Source organism: Athalia rosae, chromosome 5 (genome assembly GCF_917208135.1).
Source record: "Athalia rosae chromosome 5, iyAthRosa1.1, whole genome shotgun sequence".
NCBI classification, from domain to species: domain Eukaryota; kingdom Metazoa; phylum Arthropoda; class Insecta; order Hymenoptera; family Athaliidae; genus Athalia; species Athalia rosae.
Genome location: NC_064030.1, coordinates 17,446,989 through 17,469,441, shown reverse-complemented (window position 1 = coordinate 17,469,441; position 22,453 = coordinate 17,446,989). Strand labels below are relative to the sequence as shown.

Below are 22,453 nucleotides of genomic sequence, written 5' to 3'. Positions count from 1 at the left end.
GCCAACTGCGCGCACCGTAGAACGGGGCGATTGATGGGCGAACGGGGCTTCCGCCCCGTATATACGCGCGTCGCCGCCGAGCATTTCAAAGGAGACTGACTACTAGCTGCGACGCGTTGCCCCGCCACACCGTTACGCCCGTTGTAACGCGGTCGGTGAATCTAATCTACCATCTGTCGAAAGATACGCGATACACTCGGCAGCGTCAGCCTCGCGTTACACCGTAACCCGACGACTCGTCGTCGTCGCTGACCTAATCGCGATCACACGTCGCGCTGAAATCGATTCGCCTCTCCCGGCCGCGAGACGCCGACGCCCGACGTCGCGAGACGCCGTCGGAGGTAACGTGATTTCGCGTGAACGGCTGAGGGAAAATTCGCCGGGAATTTATATTTCCGCTGTACGGTGGGAGACTTTAACGGGCGGGCGGCGACAACGGGAGAGCGGCTAGCCGCCACCGGAATCGAGTGGAATATAAAGCTCGGGAGTGGCCGGTGTTGATAAAAGCGTCGTACGGTCGCGTAGTTGGAAATGCAGGTGATACGCCGCCCATAAACTGCCCAATTAATTCTCTTCGTGATCGTTACAACGCGGCCGAACAGCTGTCCGTTAGTTTGTACGCGTAACGCGTGCAACGCGCCTGTGTGTACAACATATTATCTCGCGCGCTACCGGTGTAACGCTTAAAGCCGAAGCCGTACATCACGTTGGATCACCGTCCGAAAAATATACAATGCCCGACGCACCGAGTATCGGGGAACGACGATCGGTCGCCCGGAGTATTTTTTTTTCGTCTTTTTTCGTCTTTTTCTCTCTCTCTCTCTTCTCCTGGCTTTCCGCGCCTAATGAGATTTCGTTCTCCGCAAAGGATTTAAAATCAATCCCGCTCAGCGGGGCGTTGAAATCGTAAAATCACCTCTCGGTGTACCCTGTAGCGTTAATTCCAGTCCCATCTGTACGGTGGAACGAGGTCCGCCAGCGTACGGACGAAGTCCACGACTCGGTGGTACGGAAGCGAGAGGCGAAACCGATTAATCGGAGAGCGGAAAAAACGCGGCGAGAGGCGGATTTCCCGCCGTCCCTCCGATCGTCGGGGAAACTTGAGCGGTAATTCTGGGTATCTTGGTGATAGGTCGAACGGTCCGCTAAGTGGCGTAACATGGGCTGAAGCCTCACCGCTGCCGGACCCCGCTGTCACACGCCGTAGGTTGACGCGTGACAGCTTCTAACACTCCCGTCATCGCCCGCAGCATCCCCGTCCCCCCGTCCCCCGTCGACGTCCCTCGTTCGTCTCCCCGTTCCGCATATCGTTACACCGCGTCGTCGTCGTGACGCGACCGGTCCTCCGAGGCCTCGCCGGGCGAAATTGCCCTTCTTCTTCTTTTTTTTTTTTTCCTCTGCTTCGCTTTGCTTTGTCCGACGGAAATTCGTCGCCCAGCTGCGGCACTCCTGGAAGAACAACGAGGTTTTTCTTTAGTTTTTTTTTTTTTTTTTCTACACCTCCTCCCTGTCCTCCACCTCGACTTTCCCAGCTGGAACAACAAACGACGCGTCGAAGTACGCATCCGATCGCCTCCTCCGCTTCGGAAAACCAAAGGACTCTCCTCCGGATCCGTTGAAAGAGCATTTCTTTTTTTTTTTCTCTCCGACTTCCGAGTGGTAAAAAGTCCTCGCTGTTTATCGCTGATAATACGATCGCGACGATGACGAGGAGCAAATGGAAAGAGATCGGTAGAAAGCGATTCGGATAACGAACGAGGTCGGTCCTTATCGAGCTGCGGGACGAGGCCGAGGAGGAGGATCTCCGTTTTCAAGGGGTATACCAGCGGGGCGAGAGAGTGACTCGCGGAGCTATTGAGACGTTCGCGCCGAGATAAAAGAAAGCTGCTGGCTACGTGCCGCGCGCGGCAACTACAAGAAGATCCGGCGAGGAGCTGAGCTCGGAGCTCGGAGCTGTGAGCTGAGAGCCGAGGACGACGCTCCAAGGAGGGAGGGAGGGAGGGAGGGAGGGAGGGGAGCCGCAGCTCGGGTAGAGAAACAAATAAAAGAGGGTCGGAAGAGCAACAACAGCGGCAGCCAGGAACCGGGAGCAGCAGCCATCGATGCCCGCGGTAGAGCGAGAGAGAGTAGGAGATGAGAAGAACGCGCCCGAGACGAGGTGGAGAGAGAGAGAAAAGAGGAGCCGGCGAGCGGCGGCTACCATTAAAATGAAAAATGACAAGTAGCCGGGCGAAGAAAAGGCAGCAGCCGTAGTTAAATACGCGCGTTGTGCGTGCGTGTGTGTGTGTGGTGTGCGGTGGGTTAGGTTAGTTATACTTTGGAAATATCCGCTGCCACCTTTTACTCGGTGCGGCGTACGTACCCCTCCGTACCAGCGCTTAATTCACGTACAACTTCGCCGGGGTGTCAGGTCCCCCCCCCCCTTCCTCACCCCGTTTCTCCCCTTCCGCTCGGCTGCCCCTCGGAATTATTGGTGATTTTTTTTTTTTTTAAATCTGTTAAACAGGCCTCGAGACCGCACCCCTCGTCTTCCCCGTTTATCCCTCGCAGCTCGTTTTCACCGTATTCTTTCTCTACCCGAAAAACCCCTCGAGATCCACGACCCTCCTCCGTCTCCGTAGGTCCGCTTCGCTCGTCTCGCTATACCACCCGGTTAACACCTCGTTATTTATTCTTACAACTTTTTTTTTTTTAAACCCCAGCCCTTCTCTTCCACCGCGTTGATAGCCGACAGATTTTTCATTCCCGATCCGTTTTAGGGCCGATCGGGGCCGCGGATATCTCCGAAGGGCAGCGCGGTGCCCCGGGTAAGAAGCCCCTGAGAAAAGAGGACCGCACGTCGTTTTCCCCGACAACGATAGGGTCCAGCGCCGAGTCCGAAGTTTCTCGGACCGGTCGGAGGTGGAAAGTCCGGCTGTAAAGCGAGACCCTCGCGGTCGGCGAGCGAGCGAGCGAGTGACTCGGTGACTCGGTCGGTCAGTGAGTCAGTGAGTCAGTCAGTCAAACCTCCCCTTTCGCGCAGCGCTAGGTCTATCGAATCTTTGGCCGCGCGAGCGCGCCTCGCGACACGGTTCGACGATATTTTCGTACGTCCGATCCGAGTCGATTCCGTGGCGAGCGTCGTCGAAACGGGCCCGACGACCAATAACGACGTAACTCGTCGGGGTAAAGAAACCGCGGGTCGTTATACGTCGTTCGATCGTTGCAAAAAACTAGAAAACATCGTCGGAGCGCATCGCGCAGAAGTTATACTTTCGAACTGTCGCCGGTACTCCACGAGCATTTATATATATAGTATATCGTCCGGTGACAGCGATCGGTTTTTATCGACACCGGGTCCCTCTCCTCCCTCCCCTCCCCTCCCCGTTCGGAGATCTTTTACATTGACTCGTAACTGTCAACGTGTACGCATCGCGTCGCGTACCACGTCGACGAGGACTGCTACCGCCGCTACCGCTGTCCGTCTCGGAGCGAATTTCTTTTTGTCGCGATCCGTTTCACCACGTCCCTCGAGTAGTTACCCCGCGTCGCGCGCGCGCGCGCCGACCGCTTCTTCCAATTGCTTTCATTGCGGCAAAAAAAGTTTACCGGCCTCTAACCGCCGGTTGATCGAAATCGTCGCGATCGATTCGACGAAGTCTCCGCGTCCGGTGAATCGCCCCTCTTTTTTTTTACAGTCGGGTTGCCTCCTCGGAGGACGAAAATTTAAAAGACGCTGCGCCTCTCGCCGACGAAACGAAACGCGGAACGGCGGAGAGGGTTTTACCCGTCTCGAAACGCGGGACGGTTTCCAACGAGGAAGCGAATCGCGCGTGGCGCATTCCCCGTTCGGTTATGCTCAAGAATTCGGGGCGAGCCCGACGTCAGACTATGCGGGGCAGCCCCGGTTAACAATGGGCGCGGGTCCACCGCCACCGGGGTATATTGACCACCGATAGACTCCGACCATTGTCGCCGGTCGCTCGCTGTTAATTAACGATCGCTGACTCCGGCGCTCCGAAGATCGGAGGATTCGTCGGCTTTTTCCTCCCTCCGTTTCAGCCCCCCCAGCCCCCCCCCCCCCCCCTTCTTTTTCGCACACCGTACTCGTTGGGATCGCGCGGTTTCGCCCGATAAAGCCGTGAGTCAAAGTCTCACTCCGGCATCTCCGTGATAATATCCGTGGCATCTTGGAGATTCGAGGAGCGACGAGGGAAGGGGGAGGATGGGGAGGGTGGCGGGGTACCCGCAACCCCGCGGGTCCGTCCGGGCAGTATATCAGCAATGATGGTTATACACGGTGCGTTATAATCGTAAATTAGCCGGGGCAACATAATATATTCGCGAGGCGAGGTGGTTCGTTGGCTCGCGCGAAGCTGTTTTATGCCGTTACATGTGCGAGCGCACGATACGCGAACCGACTCGCCTCCGCCTCGCCGTCCCTCGACTCCGAGTCCTCGCACCGCGCGCGCGCTCTTTCTGCCCTCTCCGTGTTCTTTGTGGGAATTATTTTTTTTTTCTACTAATTTCCAAATCGGCGACAATTTTTCGCGCGCGAACGCGCGAAATTTTCAGCGAAAAAGCGGAACGCGGGAGGTTGAGGTGATTTTTTGCAGCTCCGCGCGCGTCGCATCTGCCTGCCGGTTGGCCACGATCTTCGGTAAATCATACCGGTCTTCGTGAGTAAATATCGCGCGCGGCTCGAACTTTCGTGTACAGCCAGTGGCTACGTCGCGTTATCCCCGTTCCTCGAGGTTTCGTTTTCTTTGCTCCCTTTTCCCCCCGCCCCCCCTCTGAATATTAATTAACGAAATACTCCGGGAGGGAGAGCGGCGGCGGTTGGTTCGTTCGTACGTACGGTTTCCTTTTTTCGAGTCTCGAATAAACTAGCGCGGCGTAGTTTCGCGCGGAGTCCAAGTTACACGCCGTCTTTTCCGTTTGTTTTTTACACGTGTCACAATATCGCGATTAATGGATTCTCACCCAGTGTTTTATGGGCCGTGCTTTTCAATTTTACATGCTTTATTCCCCCCGTCCCCGTCCCCGTCCCCCTCCCCCTCCCCTCCCTCCTTCGCCGCTGGCGCAACGTGTTCGGTTTCTAAATCGAAATACCGCAGGTACGATAATTGATCGACCGAGTGATTTGTGCCGGCGCAACAAGTCACTCGCGCACACACTCGCTCGGTACCTCGAGCGTTACCCTTACCTGACCCCCGGTAACCGTATGAAATTAGGATCGCCGGATCCCTCGACCGCGAGGGGATCTTCCCGCCCGGTGGAAAGTGCGCCGCCGAACCGCCGCGCGGTAATCTTTCGCCGGGCTAATAAAATCTCGCGGGGGGCACTCGAGCGTCGGAGCTCTAAAACCGCGGGGCGGCGACGCGTAAGCGGAGAGATTTTAACGGTCCGTCGGGCGCGCGGGCCGTCGACGGCGTGTTTCGGGAGGGCGAGAGTCGGTTAGCCCGGGCGCTGAACGGCGCTGAAACCGAGGGCGCGCCCTCGGCAAAGATCGGAACGGCTCCGATCCGGCGGCACGCGATCGCGCCTCCTCTTCCGCCGTTATCGCCTTTGTTCGTATCGACGCTGCGAGTCGCGAACCGGCGAGGGGACGAGATTGATCGGGCGGTTCCGCGGAATCCGCTCGACAAATTGGACGTAGTATCGCGGCACGAATTACTAATTGCGCGCGTCTCGACTTTTTTCTACCGACGATCGGCCTCTCAACGGCGTCGTTCGACTCGAGTCGGTTCAATTTATTTATTAGCCCGGCGATCCGAGGCGAATGCCGTCACGTCCGCTCTTCGAAAGCGGATGATCGGGATCGGGATCGGGATCGGGAGGCTCCGGAGGCGCGCGGCGAGGCCGAAAAAGATCATCGTCCGTCTCGGGCTCGCTCGCCGCTCGCTCGCTCCTCGGATCCGATGTTTCCGGATTTTTTTTCCAGCGACAGCGGTCGAACGCGTCGCCGAGTCTGGCCCGGCGCTGATCTCCGGGAATTCGGTTCGCTCGTCGGGGCAATAATTGCCGGGAAACGCGGCCGGAGAGATTCGAGGTTTTGGGGATCGAGAGAGCGGCGGCGGGGACGGTGGTGCGACGAGGTTGTAACAGACCGCGGCTACCAGCCGCACATTTCACCCGTTTCGCGCATTATTTCGCGATTGTCGCCAGACCTCCGGGGGAGAGGGAAGAATGTGTTAATTTTGTGGCTATGTGTCAATGTCCTCCCCCCATCCCCCACGACTCTCCTCTGACCCTTCGTCCCTTCCCCCGCGTTCTCTGCGCGATCTCCACCACCGCCGCCGCCACCGTCACCCCCCCCCTGCGGCGAACGGGTCGCGTCGGGTAATCGATTCCAACGAGGATTCGGAGCATCGGAAAAAGGAAGCGGACGTCTCGAGGCGGATCGTCGGACGTCTCGAGGCGGAATTCGTCGGACGTCGTTGCGGAATTGTAATCGGGCGATAATCGGGCGGAAAACCGACGAGCCGGACGTTTTATTATACTTCCACCTGTTGGCGGTGCGTCGCGACGGCGGAAATGGAAGGACGGTCGCGGAACGGCTCGTTTCATCTGGGCGAATCGGCGGAATCGACGGGCGAATATATCGACGCCGCTTCGTGTAATTTTGGAACACCAATTTTCCGAAACTATATTAAATCGTTAATTGATTGATTAATTGAATTATAACTGCACCGCGAACGTATACGCAATCTCCCGGCAATCGAGTCTGTTTGTCCCGGCTGTCCGCAAACAATAATCGAAGCGCGCGCGTTCGTTCGCGCTCGTTGTTATCGTTCGCTTTGCAGTTTCCATACGCCACGCCGATAATACGTGTAAAATCAAACCTTCCCCTGTAATTGCGATGGAACATTTTTTTGTTCATCCCCCCGCCACCCGCACCGAGAGTTCTCCGGTTCGAAATTAATAACTCTCCACGCCGACGTTCAAACGAATTTTCGAGACGGTCGCGTCTTTGACTTTTGCGCCGATCTCTCCTTTTCCCCGAGATCCTTTTAATAAGCGACTGCAATTAGCCGCGGAGTGGATCTCCTCATCGGAGGTCGCGTCTTTGTCGCCCTCTGAATTTTCTCGAGTGTCATCGTCGCGTATCCGGTGCGTCTCCGTAAACTCCTCGTCGCGATACGACGGGGGCTACGTTCCCGCGCCGCGGGAAAGAAGATCGCGGCACGAAAAAAAAAAAAAAAAGCTTCGCGAGGAGGTAAATCGTATGGAAAACGAGGGGGAAAATTGCCACTCGGTTTACGACCGCCCGTCAACGGAAACCCATCCCCGCCCCGTTCGACTTTTCACTCTTCATTTTTTGACAACGACTCGTCACGCGAGCTGCGAACGTGTGACGCATGTGACGTACGAACAACGACGAGAAAGGGGAGGGAGGAGGGAGAAGGTTCGTCGGGGCGATATTGAATCCCAATTTTATGATCCGGGGCTTCTCCTCGGCGCGAGGTCGTTCGCCGTGCGGTGTAAACTTTTATACGCCAACTTTCGAGGAAATCAGACAGGGAAAATTCGCTCTAATGCTTCCGGAGGCGGCGGCGGCGGAGGCGGCGGCCTGCGTCGCCCGGTCCCCGAGGAGGGCGACGTCGCCGAGGGTGAGCGGGCGGGCGGGCGGGCGGGCGGTGGTTTTAGAGCGCGCGAAAAACGATCGTAAAACGCGAAACAAACGGATGACTTTTCTCGCCCGATTGCCGCTCGTCCGGCGAACGACGTCCCCTCGCGATACTCCGAAACCCTTTCGTTCGAAGGGGTGGGTGGGGGGGGAGGGAAACTTCCGGTCCGCGTGTAATCGACGAGTCGCACCGTTTCGCCTTTTCCTCCCTCGTTCTTCGGAGGGGGGAACGCGGCGAGGACCGTATCCTAGGGATATCCGAAGCGGGTCGGTCGTTTGATTGCGAGAGTCGAGTTTCATCGTGGGTCGGGGGCGCGTACGCGCGCTGCGGTTACGCGTAGGATGGAGGTTTAGTAGCGGCGTCGATTAGCGAAGGCAGCAGCCGCCTCCTCCGCCCCCGCCGCGGGGGGTTCGCTTGAGTGGCTACAAAGTGAAACGAAGAAAAGCCTCTCGTCGTCGGGAGTCGAGTAGCGGCGAGTGGCTGCACCCTAATAAAATATTAATTAACAAGGGGCCGGATGATCGCCTCGCGCGCCGCACCACCCCCGCCGACGATCCTTATTACCCCTTAAACGATTCGCTGTAAAACTAGCGCGGGACGAACGATCCCCGATCCTCGCCCCCTTCTCGGACCGATTAATATCCGAGTTTTCCCTGGCGCGACTCGGTGGAACTCCTTTCGGGAAACCTTACGAGCGAGGAGAAAGCGGCGGTTATAACCAAATGGGTTGGAATTCCTGCTCGCAGACAGTCCGCTCCGATCTTTTGTTTTCATCCCCCTCCCCCCGGCACTCGATGCTACCGAGGAGAATGGCTTCCTCCTTAGCGCTGGAGATCGGGGATTTTATTTTTCCATTCCCTCCGTACAGGAGTGCAGCGCGTTTCGTCGGTGTCGATGAGCGGCGGTCCGCGTTGTAAGCGGGGGGGGAGGGAATTCGGGGGTGCGCAGGGACAGGTGTAGAGAGGACAGGGACCGGAAGTCCTTAGACAAGCGACGTCTTTTCATCCGGATGAACCGACAAATTCATACTTTGACTTTTGACTGCATAATCCCGCTTTGGTGCCGGTTGGGTATTGTGCGGGCCGCGCTCGGCTGGCCGGGAGGAGAGAAAAGTCTTTGTGGAGGAGTCCTTTCACGGGGCGACGGGGCAAGGGGTGGTGCGCCTCCGAGGGACTCGTGCTTTGTGAAGGCCGCGGTGTTGAAATTAGTTTCTTTTCCATTTTATTTTACTTCGTTTTATTTCGCCTCCTCTTACCTCTCCGCCCTCCCTCCCTCCCTCCCTCTCTCCTCCGCCGCTCTCAAAATCAATTCTTTTTTCTCCTCTTCTTCTTCTTCTTATTCTTCTCCTTTTTTTTTCGCTCTCCTCGGCCGACCAAATTTGTCTTCACGATATCCTCCGCTCTCTCTCTCTCTCTATTTCCCTCTTTTTCGGATGTCAGTCTTCGGCGAGCGATACGCAACGTTGCATAGACGTGGGGTATCAGCGATTTCAACGGCGGCGGCCTTTGTAGCGGCGCGCGTACGAGGGGTGATTTTAACATAAATAAATATGTACCGTAAAGTTGAAGATACGTGGCGCGGAAGAGCGCAATCGATGCGTCGAAAGGGGCTCCGCGGGGCTCCGTTCCCCTCGAAACGTCCTCCCGACGCCCGCGAATTTCGCCGAGTCCCGAGAGCGACGACGTACCCGTGCACCGGGCGAGAGGAGGGCGGAGGGTCGCGCTCACGGTTCCGGGTGGCGAAGACGCGCGTGGTGCGAAAAGCTCGCCACGGTTCGGGGCCGGACCGTGAAGTTAAACGCGCTACGTTGATTCCGGACAAAACCACCACCTCAGATATCCGTTGTTGTTGTTGTTGTTATTATTATTACCATACATTACCGGGCTATCCCCCCCTCCGTCCGCGTCCCCGTCCCCGTCCCTCTCGGTCCGACCGTACGGCATAAGGTGTGTACGTGTGTGTACACGTACCCTGTTACCATAAAGCATCCCGTTAATCTCCAGGGGTGCCAAACGTTCGAACAGACGCGTTGAATGGACCACGAAAAGATCCGCTTAAACCCCGACCGACTGCAGCTATGCTATATATATATACATATATATCTACGGGTTACACCGTGTTTATCGGGGGGGAAATAAAGGGATAACATTTGGTAAATGTTTTTTTTTTCTTTCGCTCTTTTTTCGTTTTGCTTTTTCACGCAGACACTTCTGGCGATCGGCGAAGTAGTAGTCGGAAGCCGGGAAACGAGATCTCGTCGTAAGTCAGTCGACGCGTACCTAAGTTTGCGGCGTTGTGCGTACTGCACGGGGGAAATGTTCGGTTGAATTTGAAGAGTTGGGGAGGGAAGGAGGGGGAGGGAAGGGGGGATACCGAAAGCATAGGGGAGAGACACGGGACACGGAAACCTTCCCTCGTGACATCTGTATTAGCCCGCTAATAGAGGGGCTGACAGTTTCTATCGTTTCGATTTTCGTGGTACGTGACGAACACCCGGTGTAACCGGGCCTGAAAAAGGTGCCGGTGCTAACCGGCGTCTCTTTTTCGGCCTCACCGCTACCCACCCCCCCTGTCCCCCCCTCCGTCGTACACCTATACCCACCCATACACCGACGTGTGTGTCGGAGGACAGAGACATACCGAGTGACTTTGTACGAGTCCACTAATCCGTAGGTAACGCGTAATGCCCATCCTTTGTGGGCCGTTCGACGGAGGAGTCAGTCAGCGGTCCTTCGCACGGATTATTAGGGGATGGAAGTAGCGATGGGTGGAACGTGAAATCGTCGGGCTGTCGCAGGGTTTCGCGTCAGCGTCGCGACGTTTCTTTTTTTTTTTTTTTTTTTTTTTCTTTTCTGAGCGAGCGAGCGAAACGCGTCGCGCCGCTCGTCGTTCCCCGAACGATTCGGATCCGGGGAAGTCGAAGTCCACCTCGCTCTTTTCCGAATATAATCTTTTGGACGGCGGACCATCGAACGGGGGTCGGTTCAGAGCCATCGCTGACTGGCGGCATCCCCTACCACCGAGTTACCCCGGGGTGCAGGCCACTATTAGTCGAGTTTTGGTGGTTCCTGGTGATCCGTCCGCACGTCAGTCGGTGGTTCGGACCGGTCGCGGTACCGCGTGTCTCCGTCCTCGCCCCACGGTCACATTATACCGTTGATTCGCGCGCGATACAGCGAGGCGAAAACCGGACACTGGAAGCGGCGGGCGCGCAGGTGTGTCGAGTATAAAGTGTCACGTGAATCGAAATGTATCACAACGTCGATATATCGTTGCTGTGGAATTTGTACTGTGAGTATCCGGTGTCAAAAACGCTACCCTCCCCCCCTCCCTATACAATATTTCCGCGGGATGGTCGTCGTCGAGGGTGCGCGAATCGTAACCGATCCGCGAAAACCGAGCGAAGCTTTGACTCGATTCGCGCGCTGTCCGCGAAACTGCGTTCGGACGTCGGCCGGTTGTAATTTTTCACGGGAAAGCGGGGAAAAGTGGAGAAAATTAAGGAGGTGAAATTGGACGGCGAGCGGGCCCCTTTTCCGAGTTACGACGCACCGATGTTGGAAGTGGTATAATTGAAGCTAGTTTTGGAGATAATTGATTCGAAGGACTAGTTGTGTGTAATAAATAACCTCGGGGGGAGAGTCGGGGCTGTGAAAGGATGGAGTGGAAATCCGCCGCGTCAGTTTTCGAGTCCGAGTTTACCGCGACTCCTCGACGACCGACGAAGCCATATATAATTCCCCGGATAACTTTCGAGTATAGGATCTCCTCGGCGTAGTTAAACACTTACGTATACACATATATAGATGTCAGAGTTCTCCGGTGTTGTAAACTCTATATGGCAGCTATAAAAGCGGGTTCTTTGATGCCGTCGTAAATACCTTCATTTTTATAAATTAGTTTTGTCCGTACTTGTTCGTAACCTGGGTACTACACCTACGTACCCTGCGAACACACGTGACTAACTCGGTACCCGTCGATCCCCCTTGATTTTCAGCGACGCGCACACGCGCCTGTGCGACGCTGAAATTTTCTAAACAGCGGCGACGACGATGTCGCCGCATTCCTAGCGACGTACGACGCTTGCATTTCACTCCGGCGCACCGTACGTGCAAAAACCGTACGAAGAATGTCCGTCGGTCGGTGGTGCGAAAAGAAATCCCAATCTCTATCCCCGCTGAGGTTTATGCCTCCCGTGATTTCTGACTTTTATTAACAGCGGCTACTCCGCGGTTTTCCAACGGTAGAAAGTCCTCCGATTATCGGCCCTTGCTGTTTCACTGATGCAACGATGATTCAACCGGTTCTGATGTATTTTTGCATGTTCGATCTTCGAGGAACATACGAATTTGTTGAATAAATTAAGCTGTAACTCAAATGTAATCGAGATATCTCATGTTTTCTTTTCCGAAACGCGAAAAACCAGCGATAACTTGAATATTTTGTTAGCTGGATCAATTTAGCTTACAGATTCGGATTCCTGGGCTCAAAATACAAAAGAAAACCGTGGAAATCCATTGAAAAAAATTCGATTTTTGAGCAAAAAATAAATCATCTTTTTAATTGGATTTAATATGCTTTTCTTGCGTATTTTGACCTCAGGAATCCGAATCTGGAAGAAAAATTGATCTATCTCTAAAATTGACCAAGTTATCGCCAATTTTCAGCTTTTTGGGGTCAAAAATAAAAAATTGATTTTATAGTCTATATTAATGTAATTTGAGCTCAGGAATCTGAATCTGGGAGAAAAATTGAACTATCTATAAAATTGACCGAGTTATCCCCATTTTTTCGCATTTTTTGCCATAAATTTGAGGATATCTCGAAGGGAAAAAATCGTAGCTCAATTTGGACGACGGATTCGTGTTCCTGAGGTCAAAATACATAAGAAAAGTGCCATACGATCGATTTTAAAAAATAAAAAATTTTGGCCAAAATTTGAAAAAATCGTAAGGGGTACCCCTTGGAAAAATCTCAAATTTTGGCCAAAAATTTTTATTTTTTAAAATTGATCGTATGGCACTTTTCTTACGTATTTTGACCTCAGGAACACGAATCCGTTGTCCAAATTGAGCTACGATTTTTTCCCTTCGAGATATCTCCATTTTTGTGGTAAAAAATGCGAAAAAATGGGGATATCTCGGTCATTTTTGAAGATAGATCAATTTTTCTCCCAGATTCAGATTCCTGAGCTCAAATTACATTAATATAGATTATAAAATCAATTTTTTATTTTTGACCCCAAAAAGCTGAAAATTGGCGATAACTCGGTCAATTTTAGAGATAGATCAATTTTTCTTTCAGATTCGGATTCCTGAAGTCAAAATACGTAAGAAAAGTGCCATACGATCAATTTTTAAAGATAAAAATTTTTCTGTCAAAATTTGAAAAAATCCAAAGGGGTATCCGTTGAGTAAATTGAGCTACGATTTTTTCCCATCGAGATATCTCAATTTTTCTGCTCCAAAAAGTGAAAAATTGTCGATAACTCGATCAATTTCATAGATAGATTAATCTGGCTTTTAGATTCTGATTCTTGAGATCAAAAAATACATCGGTAACGCCAATAGAAATGGATGTCGATTTTTGACTCCAAATTAGTAAGAATTCCAATCGGTCGCAGGACGATTTTCTCACGTATTTTGACCTTAGGAATACAAATCCCCCTCGGGTAAATCGAGCTACGACTCAATCCCATTGAGATATCTGAATTCTTTCAGCTCCGAAGAGCGATAAATTGGCGATAACTCGTTTCTACCGCGCGTACAATGGTGTTGAGAATAAAAAGCGGAGAGTCGGAAAGTAGGCGGTAGTCGAGTAAAGTGTGGCGAATCGTTGAAGACACGCTAATATACCGTAGGCAGAGAAACGTTCGCTTCCGTAACAAGCGGTTTTCGATGTCGCGAATTTATTCAAATCGACTCGGATCGCAGTTAGTCGGGTTGTTGTCCACTCCGCGCCGGTCGTTATCGCGATAATAACAATTACAGAGGAGGGAAGATCTTTAGGTGTAAGTGATAACGCTACATTACGCCCTCGTTCCGATACCAATAACAGATTTCATCTCGCCAACCGTTCGGAGCCGCTCCCCGGCGTCCCCCTTCCCCGTTCAATCTCAGATTCCGAATACGTCGATGTCAGCGGCGCTTTTATATCCCCCTACCTTTTTCCGCGGCGGTGCGTGGCCGTCGACGATTCATCCGTTCCAACGGGTCCCTTGGCCGTTTCGACGTCGGCCGCGTCCATTTGATGTTCGCATTCGTATCGCCCCGCAGGCTCCGCATCGATGCGTCCGCTCAGAATTTAATAATTAATTTGCGCGCAGCGGTTAGTTAGCAAGGTTTGATGATTGGGTCTTGACGAGAACCGGGGCATCGGACCGTTCCGCGCCCGCCTAGGTCGGGCTTTGCCGCGACGCGTCCACCCCGCGGGCTGCCTCCACAGAGGGAACGAGCCCCGCATTCCATCCCCATAATATCGCAGTCATAACCGGAGCCCGGATACAGGACGATCGCTCCGCGGGTTCGCCCGAGTGTCCGTCGGAACGTGGATTTCTATCACGCTTCAGCGGTATCAAAGAACTCCCGCGCCACGCCGGAAGTGTAAAGGCGCGCTCGCGACCCCGGCGCTGACGGGAGAGGTCAAACGGCGGGAACGGCCGGCCGGCCGTTCCGCCGCGCCCGTCCGTCGAGGGCCGGCCCCCGCGTTTCCTCGACGTCCGGAATCGTCGGGGTCCCGACACCCGGGCGTCCGCTACCGGGCGGGGATCCTCCTCGCACCTTTGTCCCGCATCGCGGTTAATTGCTCTCGCAGTTCTACCGACAATTACAAACGCGGCGGTGCGCGTCTCGTTTCGCCCGCGCGCGTCCGCTACTTTCGCGTTGCGTATTCGTTAGGCGTCGTCGTCGTCGTCGCGCCTCCGTCGTTATTGTTATCCTCGTTATTATTATCCCGCCACGTTGTTATTCTTATTATTGCAGCGTACGGTAGCCGCGATATTTATTAGCGCGATAGCGGAGGGGCCTGCCTCCTCGTTTTTTCAAAACTCGCTTCCAATTACGAGAGGTTGGTTTAGTGGCCGGACGATTCTCGAATGGCAGTGCGTGTTCCTTGATAATGTAATAACGTATCCTGCAAAGTCCACTTCATAAAGCACCTCCGTCCTCTTCCCTTTTCCCCGCAGCTCTTACTCTCCCTCGTTCCCCCCGCTCGACTCATCCTCCGCTACCGCGGTCGCTACGCGCTCCCTCTCCCTCTCACTCTCTCACTCTCTGCTCGGATCTCGTTTTCGAAACCTCGCTCCTGCCCCCCTCCCCCCCCCCCCTCCCTCCTTATCTTTATCTCCGTCGCGTCCTCCTCTGCCCTCGAACTCGGTGCGCGAGCTAAATTCCGTCGAGCGAACACCTTCGCAGGAAATCTGCGATCGACGCATATCCGGCGCAATTGCAGATCCGATATTTATTAAGCCGTTCCCGTTAATCGCGTTTGTTTAACCCGTTTAACGGGGATCGATCGACGGGGCGATCTGACGTTCGCCGTGTTTACGGTGCTAATCGGATCAATCCGACGCCGCTGACGCCGCCCGACGTTCTTTGACGCGCCACCCCGCCACCACCCCCCGCCCTCGTTCGGCCGAATATTTACCCACCGAGGTGTCGCCCTGCGAATTTAAAATCGCGACACCCTCCCTCCCTCCCTCCCTCCCTCCTTACTCCCTCCGCGGCCGCGATATCGGCGTCCGCAATAAGGGACGACGAGCGTCCCTCCGATTAATCGTCGCGCCTCCGACTCGGAGGAGATGTTTCCTCGGAGCCCGGGACTCGACGGTGGAACGCCTGTACGCGGCACCCCGACTAAGTTATCACTTTGTTCGCTCGGACGTGTTTATGAATATTGGCGAGTAAGCGAACACACAAACACCGGCGTATATATTACCGCCGCCCCGGGGGCGAAGCGGGTCTTACGACGTGCTGCGAGAAAAAGGAGAAAGAGGAACGGCGGGGACGGCGTTGCCGTCGTACGTGCGCCGGTGCTATTCATGTGTTCGCTGTGCATCCAGACGAAATGGTTCGCTCGCGCGGAAGAACCTCGCCGAACAACTCGGACGACACGACCGCGCGCGGGTTGCTGCTCGCAACGGTGAACATGTATACGACGTTTGGTAGCTCCCGCCTGCCAAACGGTTCTTAGCGGCCGTTTGTTTCAATTCGGCGTTCTCTTTGTAACCCTCCGCTCGTTCCTCGCGAATTATAAGCGAGAGCTCCTCCGCATCTCCTCCTCTCCTCCTCTCCTCTCCTCCTCCGCCGATCACGCGTCGCTCATTTTTATTCATACCGTCCGTTCCGAGCGGCCTGCCCTGTCCGGGGGCCGCCCGTTACGCCGACGCTGACGCGTAACGGGCGCTGAAAGTCTCGCGGTCACCGTCCGACGGCACGACGTAGCGAAACCGCCAGCGCCTGGGGAGGGGAGGGGGGGGTCGAAACGCAACGCGTTACGGTGCCGCGCGCGCTATGATATATAAGGGATTTGTCTCGGTGGCGCAACGACGTGCATCATCCGGCAAATATTAACCCTGATACAGGCCATTCATTCACTTAATTACAAACGGCGGTGATTTAAGGGCGACGCCCGACGGGGGGTGCCACTCGACTTTTCCCCCTCCCCCTCCCCCTCCGTCGCCCTCTGCCCTCCGGGATATCTTCTTTCCTAATCCGAACGAACCCCTCCACTACCTGCGGTCGCGGCGGCTCTGTTTCCTCCGCGCGAATTTCGTTCGAATCGCCGTGTCGAAGGACGCGCGACTCGTTCCACGACTCGCCGGCGGGAGTGGGAGGGGAATGGGGGTGGGTGAGTCGCTATCCCGAAACTGACATGGGAAGGAATGTCTATATGAGGGTTCGAGGATCACCCCGAGGGCCGCTCGACGCGGTGACGCGTGTTCTGCACATCGCCCAAAGGAAAGATCGACAAAGTGAGCCGCCCTTCGCCCTCCCTTCCCGCGCCTCCCTCCCTCGACGGGGTTCTGCAAAAGTAAAACTGCTACTTCCAATAAAACGGGGAGCGCGCGCGCGGGAGGGATAACTCGCGCGTTCATTTACAGAAAATCGCGCGTATAAATTTGCCGGGCGTCGCTTCTGCGGGGTTAACCGGAATCGGGAGTGGAAATTGCGCGGCGGATAACCGCCCCGCGGCCCCAGGTGACGTCGGGTTCTTTTTTAATACGGAGAAAGTGTGGATATCACCGCGGAACGGTAACCACCTCAAAAATCGCGTTGTAAAACGAAATTTACCTCCGCCAACTCGGCGGGTGGGTGGTTCGCCCCTACCGGAATTTTCTAGGAGCCGGCGCACGTGTGTCGCACACTCCGACGAGTCGAGCGGTAGTCGGGGGGAAAGGAATTGGCGCGCGCCGGGCTACCCCGGTAGTCGGGCGACGAGAGATTTCAACCCGGGCCGCGCGGCAAAGAGATACTCCGGTATGCATGAAAGGAGGGATCCTTACAGCCTCCTTACTTACGCTCACCCTGCGCCACCACCCTCGCGATATACCGCAGACTTCGCTCTCGCTAACCGCCCGCCCGACTCTCGCCCACCTTCCGCCCTCCCCCCTCCTTCCGTATCCTTAACTGCCAAACTTACCGCCGATCCACCCCATCCCTGTGGCCCCCGCGCGCTACGCGCCACTCGACGTAACAATCTCGGAGCCCCAGCGCCTCTCCGTCTGTCCCATATATCCCCATAGCGTTGCGCATCATTTCCAAATTACTATCGTAAAAAGCGCGAATAACCGGAAATTCGAAGGGGGGGGGGGGGCGCCGAAGATTCCCCGAGCAGAGGCGCGGCGGTTCGACGACGGCCCTCTTCCCATCCCGGCAATTATCCTTTCACGAGGCTCGCTAGCCCCGCGTTTAATTGTTAAGAACGGTGCCTACCGATTATTTTCGGGGCTCAAGTTATTAATAAAATGGTCAGCGGCGCGGTCGGCGAAGGGCATTTCGGGATTACCGGAATCACCGATGGACCGCGAGCCCGGGGGGGAGGGGGGTGAGGGTTGCCCGGTTCCCTGGTTCCCTCTGTGGCGTGCAACGGTCGCGATTCCTCCCCCCCCTCCACCGCGTCTACATCAATTATTTCGCCGGTTCGCCCGATGTAGCTTCTCCCTTTTCAGCGCAGCGTTGTACGCGGCGCGCGTAATACGCGCCAGGTACGTCCTATAAACGGGGAAGGATTTGCATTTGACGGATCGAGGATACGTGCTGCGAGACCTCCGAGGCGAACCGACTCGGCGCTTCGACAACGCGAACGAAGACGCCAAATTACACGGATTCTCGACGAATGAATCCTCGCGGGCGATGAACGTTCATACTTCTATAATTAATCGGCGATTAGTTCGCCGCAACGAGACGTAATCCTCGGCGAATAGATTAATCCCTCGGCGGAACGATTCTCGCAACTTCCGAGGCTGAGGGCCGCGCCGACTGACTCATTCCCTCCGACCTTATTCCCCCATTCCCTCCCCCGGACGCGTTCGGGACCCGCGGGAGACAACAGTTGTGGCTAAATGCCTGTCGCCCGCCCTCCCTTCCGCCCTCCCGCCCTCCCGTTCGACCCGCCAGAAATTTGGCGCAACTCTTTCGCCCCCTGCACCGAACCATCCGAGGATGTAGTTATTTAATTAAAATCGGATTACGCGTCGAACCCCCCGTTACACGCACTCCACGCTAATTGATACGATGTTTGTCCGGATTAGACACGCGCTAATCATATCAATTGACCCGCGACGGAGGGAAAAAAGAGACGCCCGTGCACGGGGCTCGTTTTTCGTACGTTGCCGAGATCGCGGAGGAGGATTGATTATTTTCTCACCGAAGCGTAACGGCGACTCGCGAAAAATCCCGCGAATCTTCCGGACCTCCTAAGAAATGTATCGATCGAAGCCCGGAGCATATTTTGGTAACGAATCGCCTTGCGTTTCGCTGTACATTGATCGTCGTGCGAAAGGAACTCTGACTATTTTCGACTCCTTGGCCCCGATAAGGAGGAGAGTAACGGCCGATGGGAGACGACGCGCGTGTATGCGAGGCGAGCAGCTCGTTGCGGGCCTCTTTGCCGGGAGCCGAGGTCCCGGTAATTGGCGACGATAAGCCAAATATAAAACGGTCCTTCGCGAGCCATCGCTACCCCGTAACCGTTGCGACATCAGCGGGCGGTTGCGGGAATTTCCATTTAGGGTGGTACTCGCCACGTTTTAATATTCAGATATGACTGACTCTTAGCTCTTACCGCTGCTTCGCGGGTCGCGCTCTTTTAATTAAAGATACCGCCGCGCCCGGAGGTTCTTCCGTACATCTAGATTCCTAGCCGTTAGTCTCGCCTCCGCCTCCGCCTCGTCGCGCCCGGTGTAAATGATAGGGGGGCAGTTATGAATTCGGTAGCGTTGACACCGTTGTACAGAGCCCGACCGCCCGCCCGCCCGCCGAAGATAGCGAAACTCCTCGCTGTTTACCGCCCCGTGTATTGTGTCGCCCGCTCGGCGCAATAAAAAGATAAAAACTTTCAAAAGAAAATACTCGCCGCGAAAACGGAGTGAGGGAATGAGGTCCTTCCTTATTACGTTCCTTAATCGGGTCATCTCGCTCGCTCGATGTCGGCCTTAAATGTAAACCAGCTGCCGTTTCCGTCGTAACGTCTGCGTCCCTCCCTCCCCCTCCCCCTCCCCGTTCCACCCTCCCTCGGCTTTTCCGTCGACGCTTTTTGTTTTTCACCGTCGCTCGTTTCGCCATACAACGCGAGAAACTGCAAAGATGCACGCGTGCGAAACGGTTTCCCTCTCGACGCTGAAATTCGTCGACGACCTCGTGAAATAAAAGACGGCCTCGGGGTTGAAAATTAAACGCGCGTACGTCGGAACGGAGGGAGGGGGGGTGGGTGGCTCGGATGTGCTCCGCAGTCTGCTGGAAAAGATACCGCGTATGCATCCCTTTTTCTTTCAATAAAGGTTAGCGTTAGAGTATAGGAGAGCGAGAGAATATTGAATACAGTGGCGCGCACATAAATTTGCTAGCGTACTTAATTGAAGGGGGAAGGAGGTCTCGGGCACAAAGAAGAAACGGTAGCCGGGATAGCTTTGCAGATAGGATATGTTAAACGGTCGAAGAATGCCGCTCGAGATCCTCCGCCTTTACGCTCACCAAATAAAACGAAATGAAACTAAACGAAACGTAACGTAACTCTTTGTACGGCGGAAAGTGAAGGAGGCGAAACACACGCGTGTGCCTCTGCCCTACGCCGCCGCCTCCGTCTACCGGAGCTATAAGAATACTCCCGGGCAATTTCGAACCGTGCGAAATAATTCCCGACGACGGAATAGCCGCGACACCGGAGTACACGATATTCGTTCGGTTTTCGCGGGCGAATCGAAAGGAGCAAGAAAATGGAATTCGTTTTCTTTGTCCGGTGATACGCTGCGAGGAACGTCGCAACGGGGATTCGGCTCGCGGCGACGATGATCTCTTCGCGGGGTTCCCTTAAAAATAGACGTACACGTCGGGGACGTTAATATCCGAACGTTTTTCCGGATATGTGCGGTTATTTTGTTTGGAAGTTTGGTCGGTTTCCCCTCCCCCTCCCCCTCCGCCCCCTCCCTCGCCCCTCGCCGCTTTCAGCGGTATTACAACGAAGATAATACACACGGTTTCCCTCGCACCGCACGCTCAGCGATACCTGGAGAGTCTAGGAGGTCGAAACGGAGACCGACCGACCGACCGACTCCAGACGGAGGTAGGGCGTACCGCGGCGTACGGTGCAAATAAATAAACAGTTGCGTGAAACGGGACAGCTGGATACACCCGGCTGACGTACGATATACCCGAGCCACCGCCACCCCGCCGCTGCTCCGATCCCGTTGCCGCATCGAGCGCGTCGACTCTGACCGATATTTTTCCTTCGAAAAAAATTTCCCGATCCGCGCGATCTCGTCACCCACTAAAAACGGCGCTCTTGTTTTTCTCGTTTGGCAACAGGCAAAAAGAAATTCCCCTCGGACCCATCGTGTTGCCCGGTGTGCGGGGTGACCGTCCGCCCCCAGGAATTGGAGCAACACTTCGCCCAGGAGTTGGACCGACTGTACAAAGTGTCAGCCACGACGTCGCGGCCTAGGTCATCGCGATCAACCGGAGCCCCGGGTCATCCGCAGGATCACCCGCACGCCCCTCTGCTCCACGCTCCCTCGGCAGCGGACGGTACGCCGCAGGGAAGATGGGAGACTTACAAAAGGATCAAAGCCAACAGACAAGTGAGTAAGATACGGCGGTAGCGCGATGTCCTCGGGGGTGGGTGGGGGGTGGGGGGTGGGGGTCTGGTTTAGCTTCCACCAGGTGGTTCATCGCGGTTTTTCCGCAGGCGAGGATCCGCGTTAAGAACCGAAAGAGAAAAGCGGAGGAGCCCTCGTGCCCGGTGTGCAACGAACGGCTGTCCGGTAGCCCGGAGGAGTTGAATCAACACGTGGAACGTTGCTTGAACAAACACAACGGCAATGCGACGGGTCAGAGCGCCGGTATCGACGACGAGGACGTCGACGTCGAGGGGGACCCCGAAACCTTCGAAGAGTACGAATGGGCGGGACAACGTCGAGTGCGTGCGACATCGATGCTGGTCGGCGGATTTTCCGGTGAGCCAATAAATTCGACCGTCCGTCATTGATCCCCCCAGCCCCTCGCCCCCAGTGTAACGCCGAGCCGCTCCGCTTCCTTCTCGCCCGGGCTCCGACGCCCGACGAACTCGATCGCGGCCGCGAAATTGCGAATTCTGTAAATTGAACGGTATCGCGCGGCGGCGGCGGCGGCGTCGCTTGCGGTTTGCGGGCGGTCGCGACCGTTAAGCGCGACCGCCGAACCGCGACCGCGCGCCTCCCCCGCCGCGGACCGCTAAAAATTTCCATCGATCCGTCGGAGGAGCGAAGGGGGTGAAGAATAACCGAATCCCTTTCAGCTGCGGGACTAGCGACGTCTTCGAGCAGCCGGGGCGCCGGGGGCCTCGGGGGCCAGCAGGACGACGACGACGTCGATCTGATCGTCGACGGCGACGACGCCGCCCAATTCGGCCCCGCTCAGTACTCGGAGGCCGACGTTGTGGCGCCGCGCGCCGAGGGCACGCCGCGCGAGCAGAAGGAACGCGAGGCGCTGAGGGAGGCGGTTATATCGCCGCACGCCCCTCACACGCCGCACACCCCGCCGGAGCAGCCGCACGGGGCCCAGGTGGAGGTGAAACCGGAACCGGGGACCGTCGCCCCCCCCTCCGGGCAGACCCAACGCGAGCGCGACGTCGACGGAAGTTCGCCGACGGTGGCCAGGGAGGCGGACGCCCCGGTGGTCGAGGCGCTGCGAGGGAGGATCAGGGACCTCGAGGCCGAGATGAGGGTCCAGCCCTTCAAGTGTCTCATCTGCATGGTGAGTAGATAACAACGCCTCGGACGATATCCTCCGACGCTACCGGGGGTGGGGGGAGTGCAATCGATCGCCCCCCTCACCCCCGCTCCGTCAATCGCGGTTATCGAACGATTTGCTTTGTTCACGTTGTAGGAACAATACAAGAAACCGGTAACCTCCGTTTGTTGCTGGCACGTCCATTGCGAACAATGTTGGCTCCACACTCTGGTAAGTCGCCGGAAAAAACGTCGACCCCGTGTTCCCCGACCTTTTTTTTCCCCCTCCGACCGACGAAAGACGTGTCGGGGGCTCCGGTCTCGAACGCGTCTCGAATCGGATCCGTCGCCCGCTCGTTCCCGTTCGAAATTCCTCGGCCCCGCGACCGCCCCACGTTTCTTGCAGGTGTTTTTCCGTTTC

General features: G+C 55.7%; 1 protein-coding gene across 9 annotated transcripts in view; it reads left to right on the top strand.

Moving 5' to 3' along the window:
- The window catches only part of LOC105687412 (E3 ubiquitin-protein ligase Rnf220-like), a 57,753-nt gene that overhangs the window by 33,608 nt on the left and 1,692 nt on the right, over positions 1 to 22,453 (top strand). For all 9 annotated transcript variants that reach the window (XM_048654975.1, XM_020853137.2, XM_025746213.2 and 6 more), the window contains 4 exons: positions 20,633 to 20,904; positions 21,012 to 21,279; positions 21,600 to 22,057; positions 22,190 to 22,264. In XM_048654975.1, the coding sequence (XP_048510932.1) occupies positions 20,633 to 20,904; positions 21,012 to 21,279; positions 21,600 to 22,057; positions 22,190 to 22,264 (1,073 nt within the window). The remainder of the gene's footprint in view (positions 1 to 20,632; positions 20,905 to 21,011; positions 21,280 to 21,599; positions 22,058 to 22,189; positions 22,265 to 22,453) is intronic.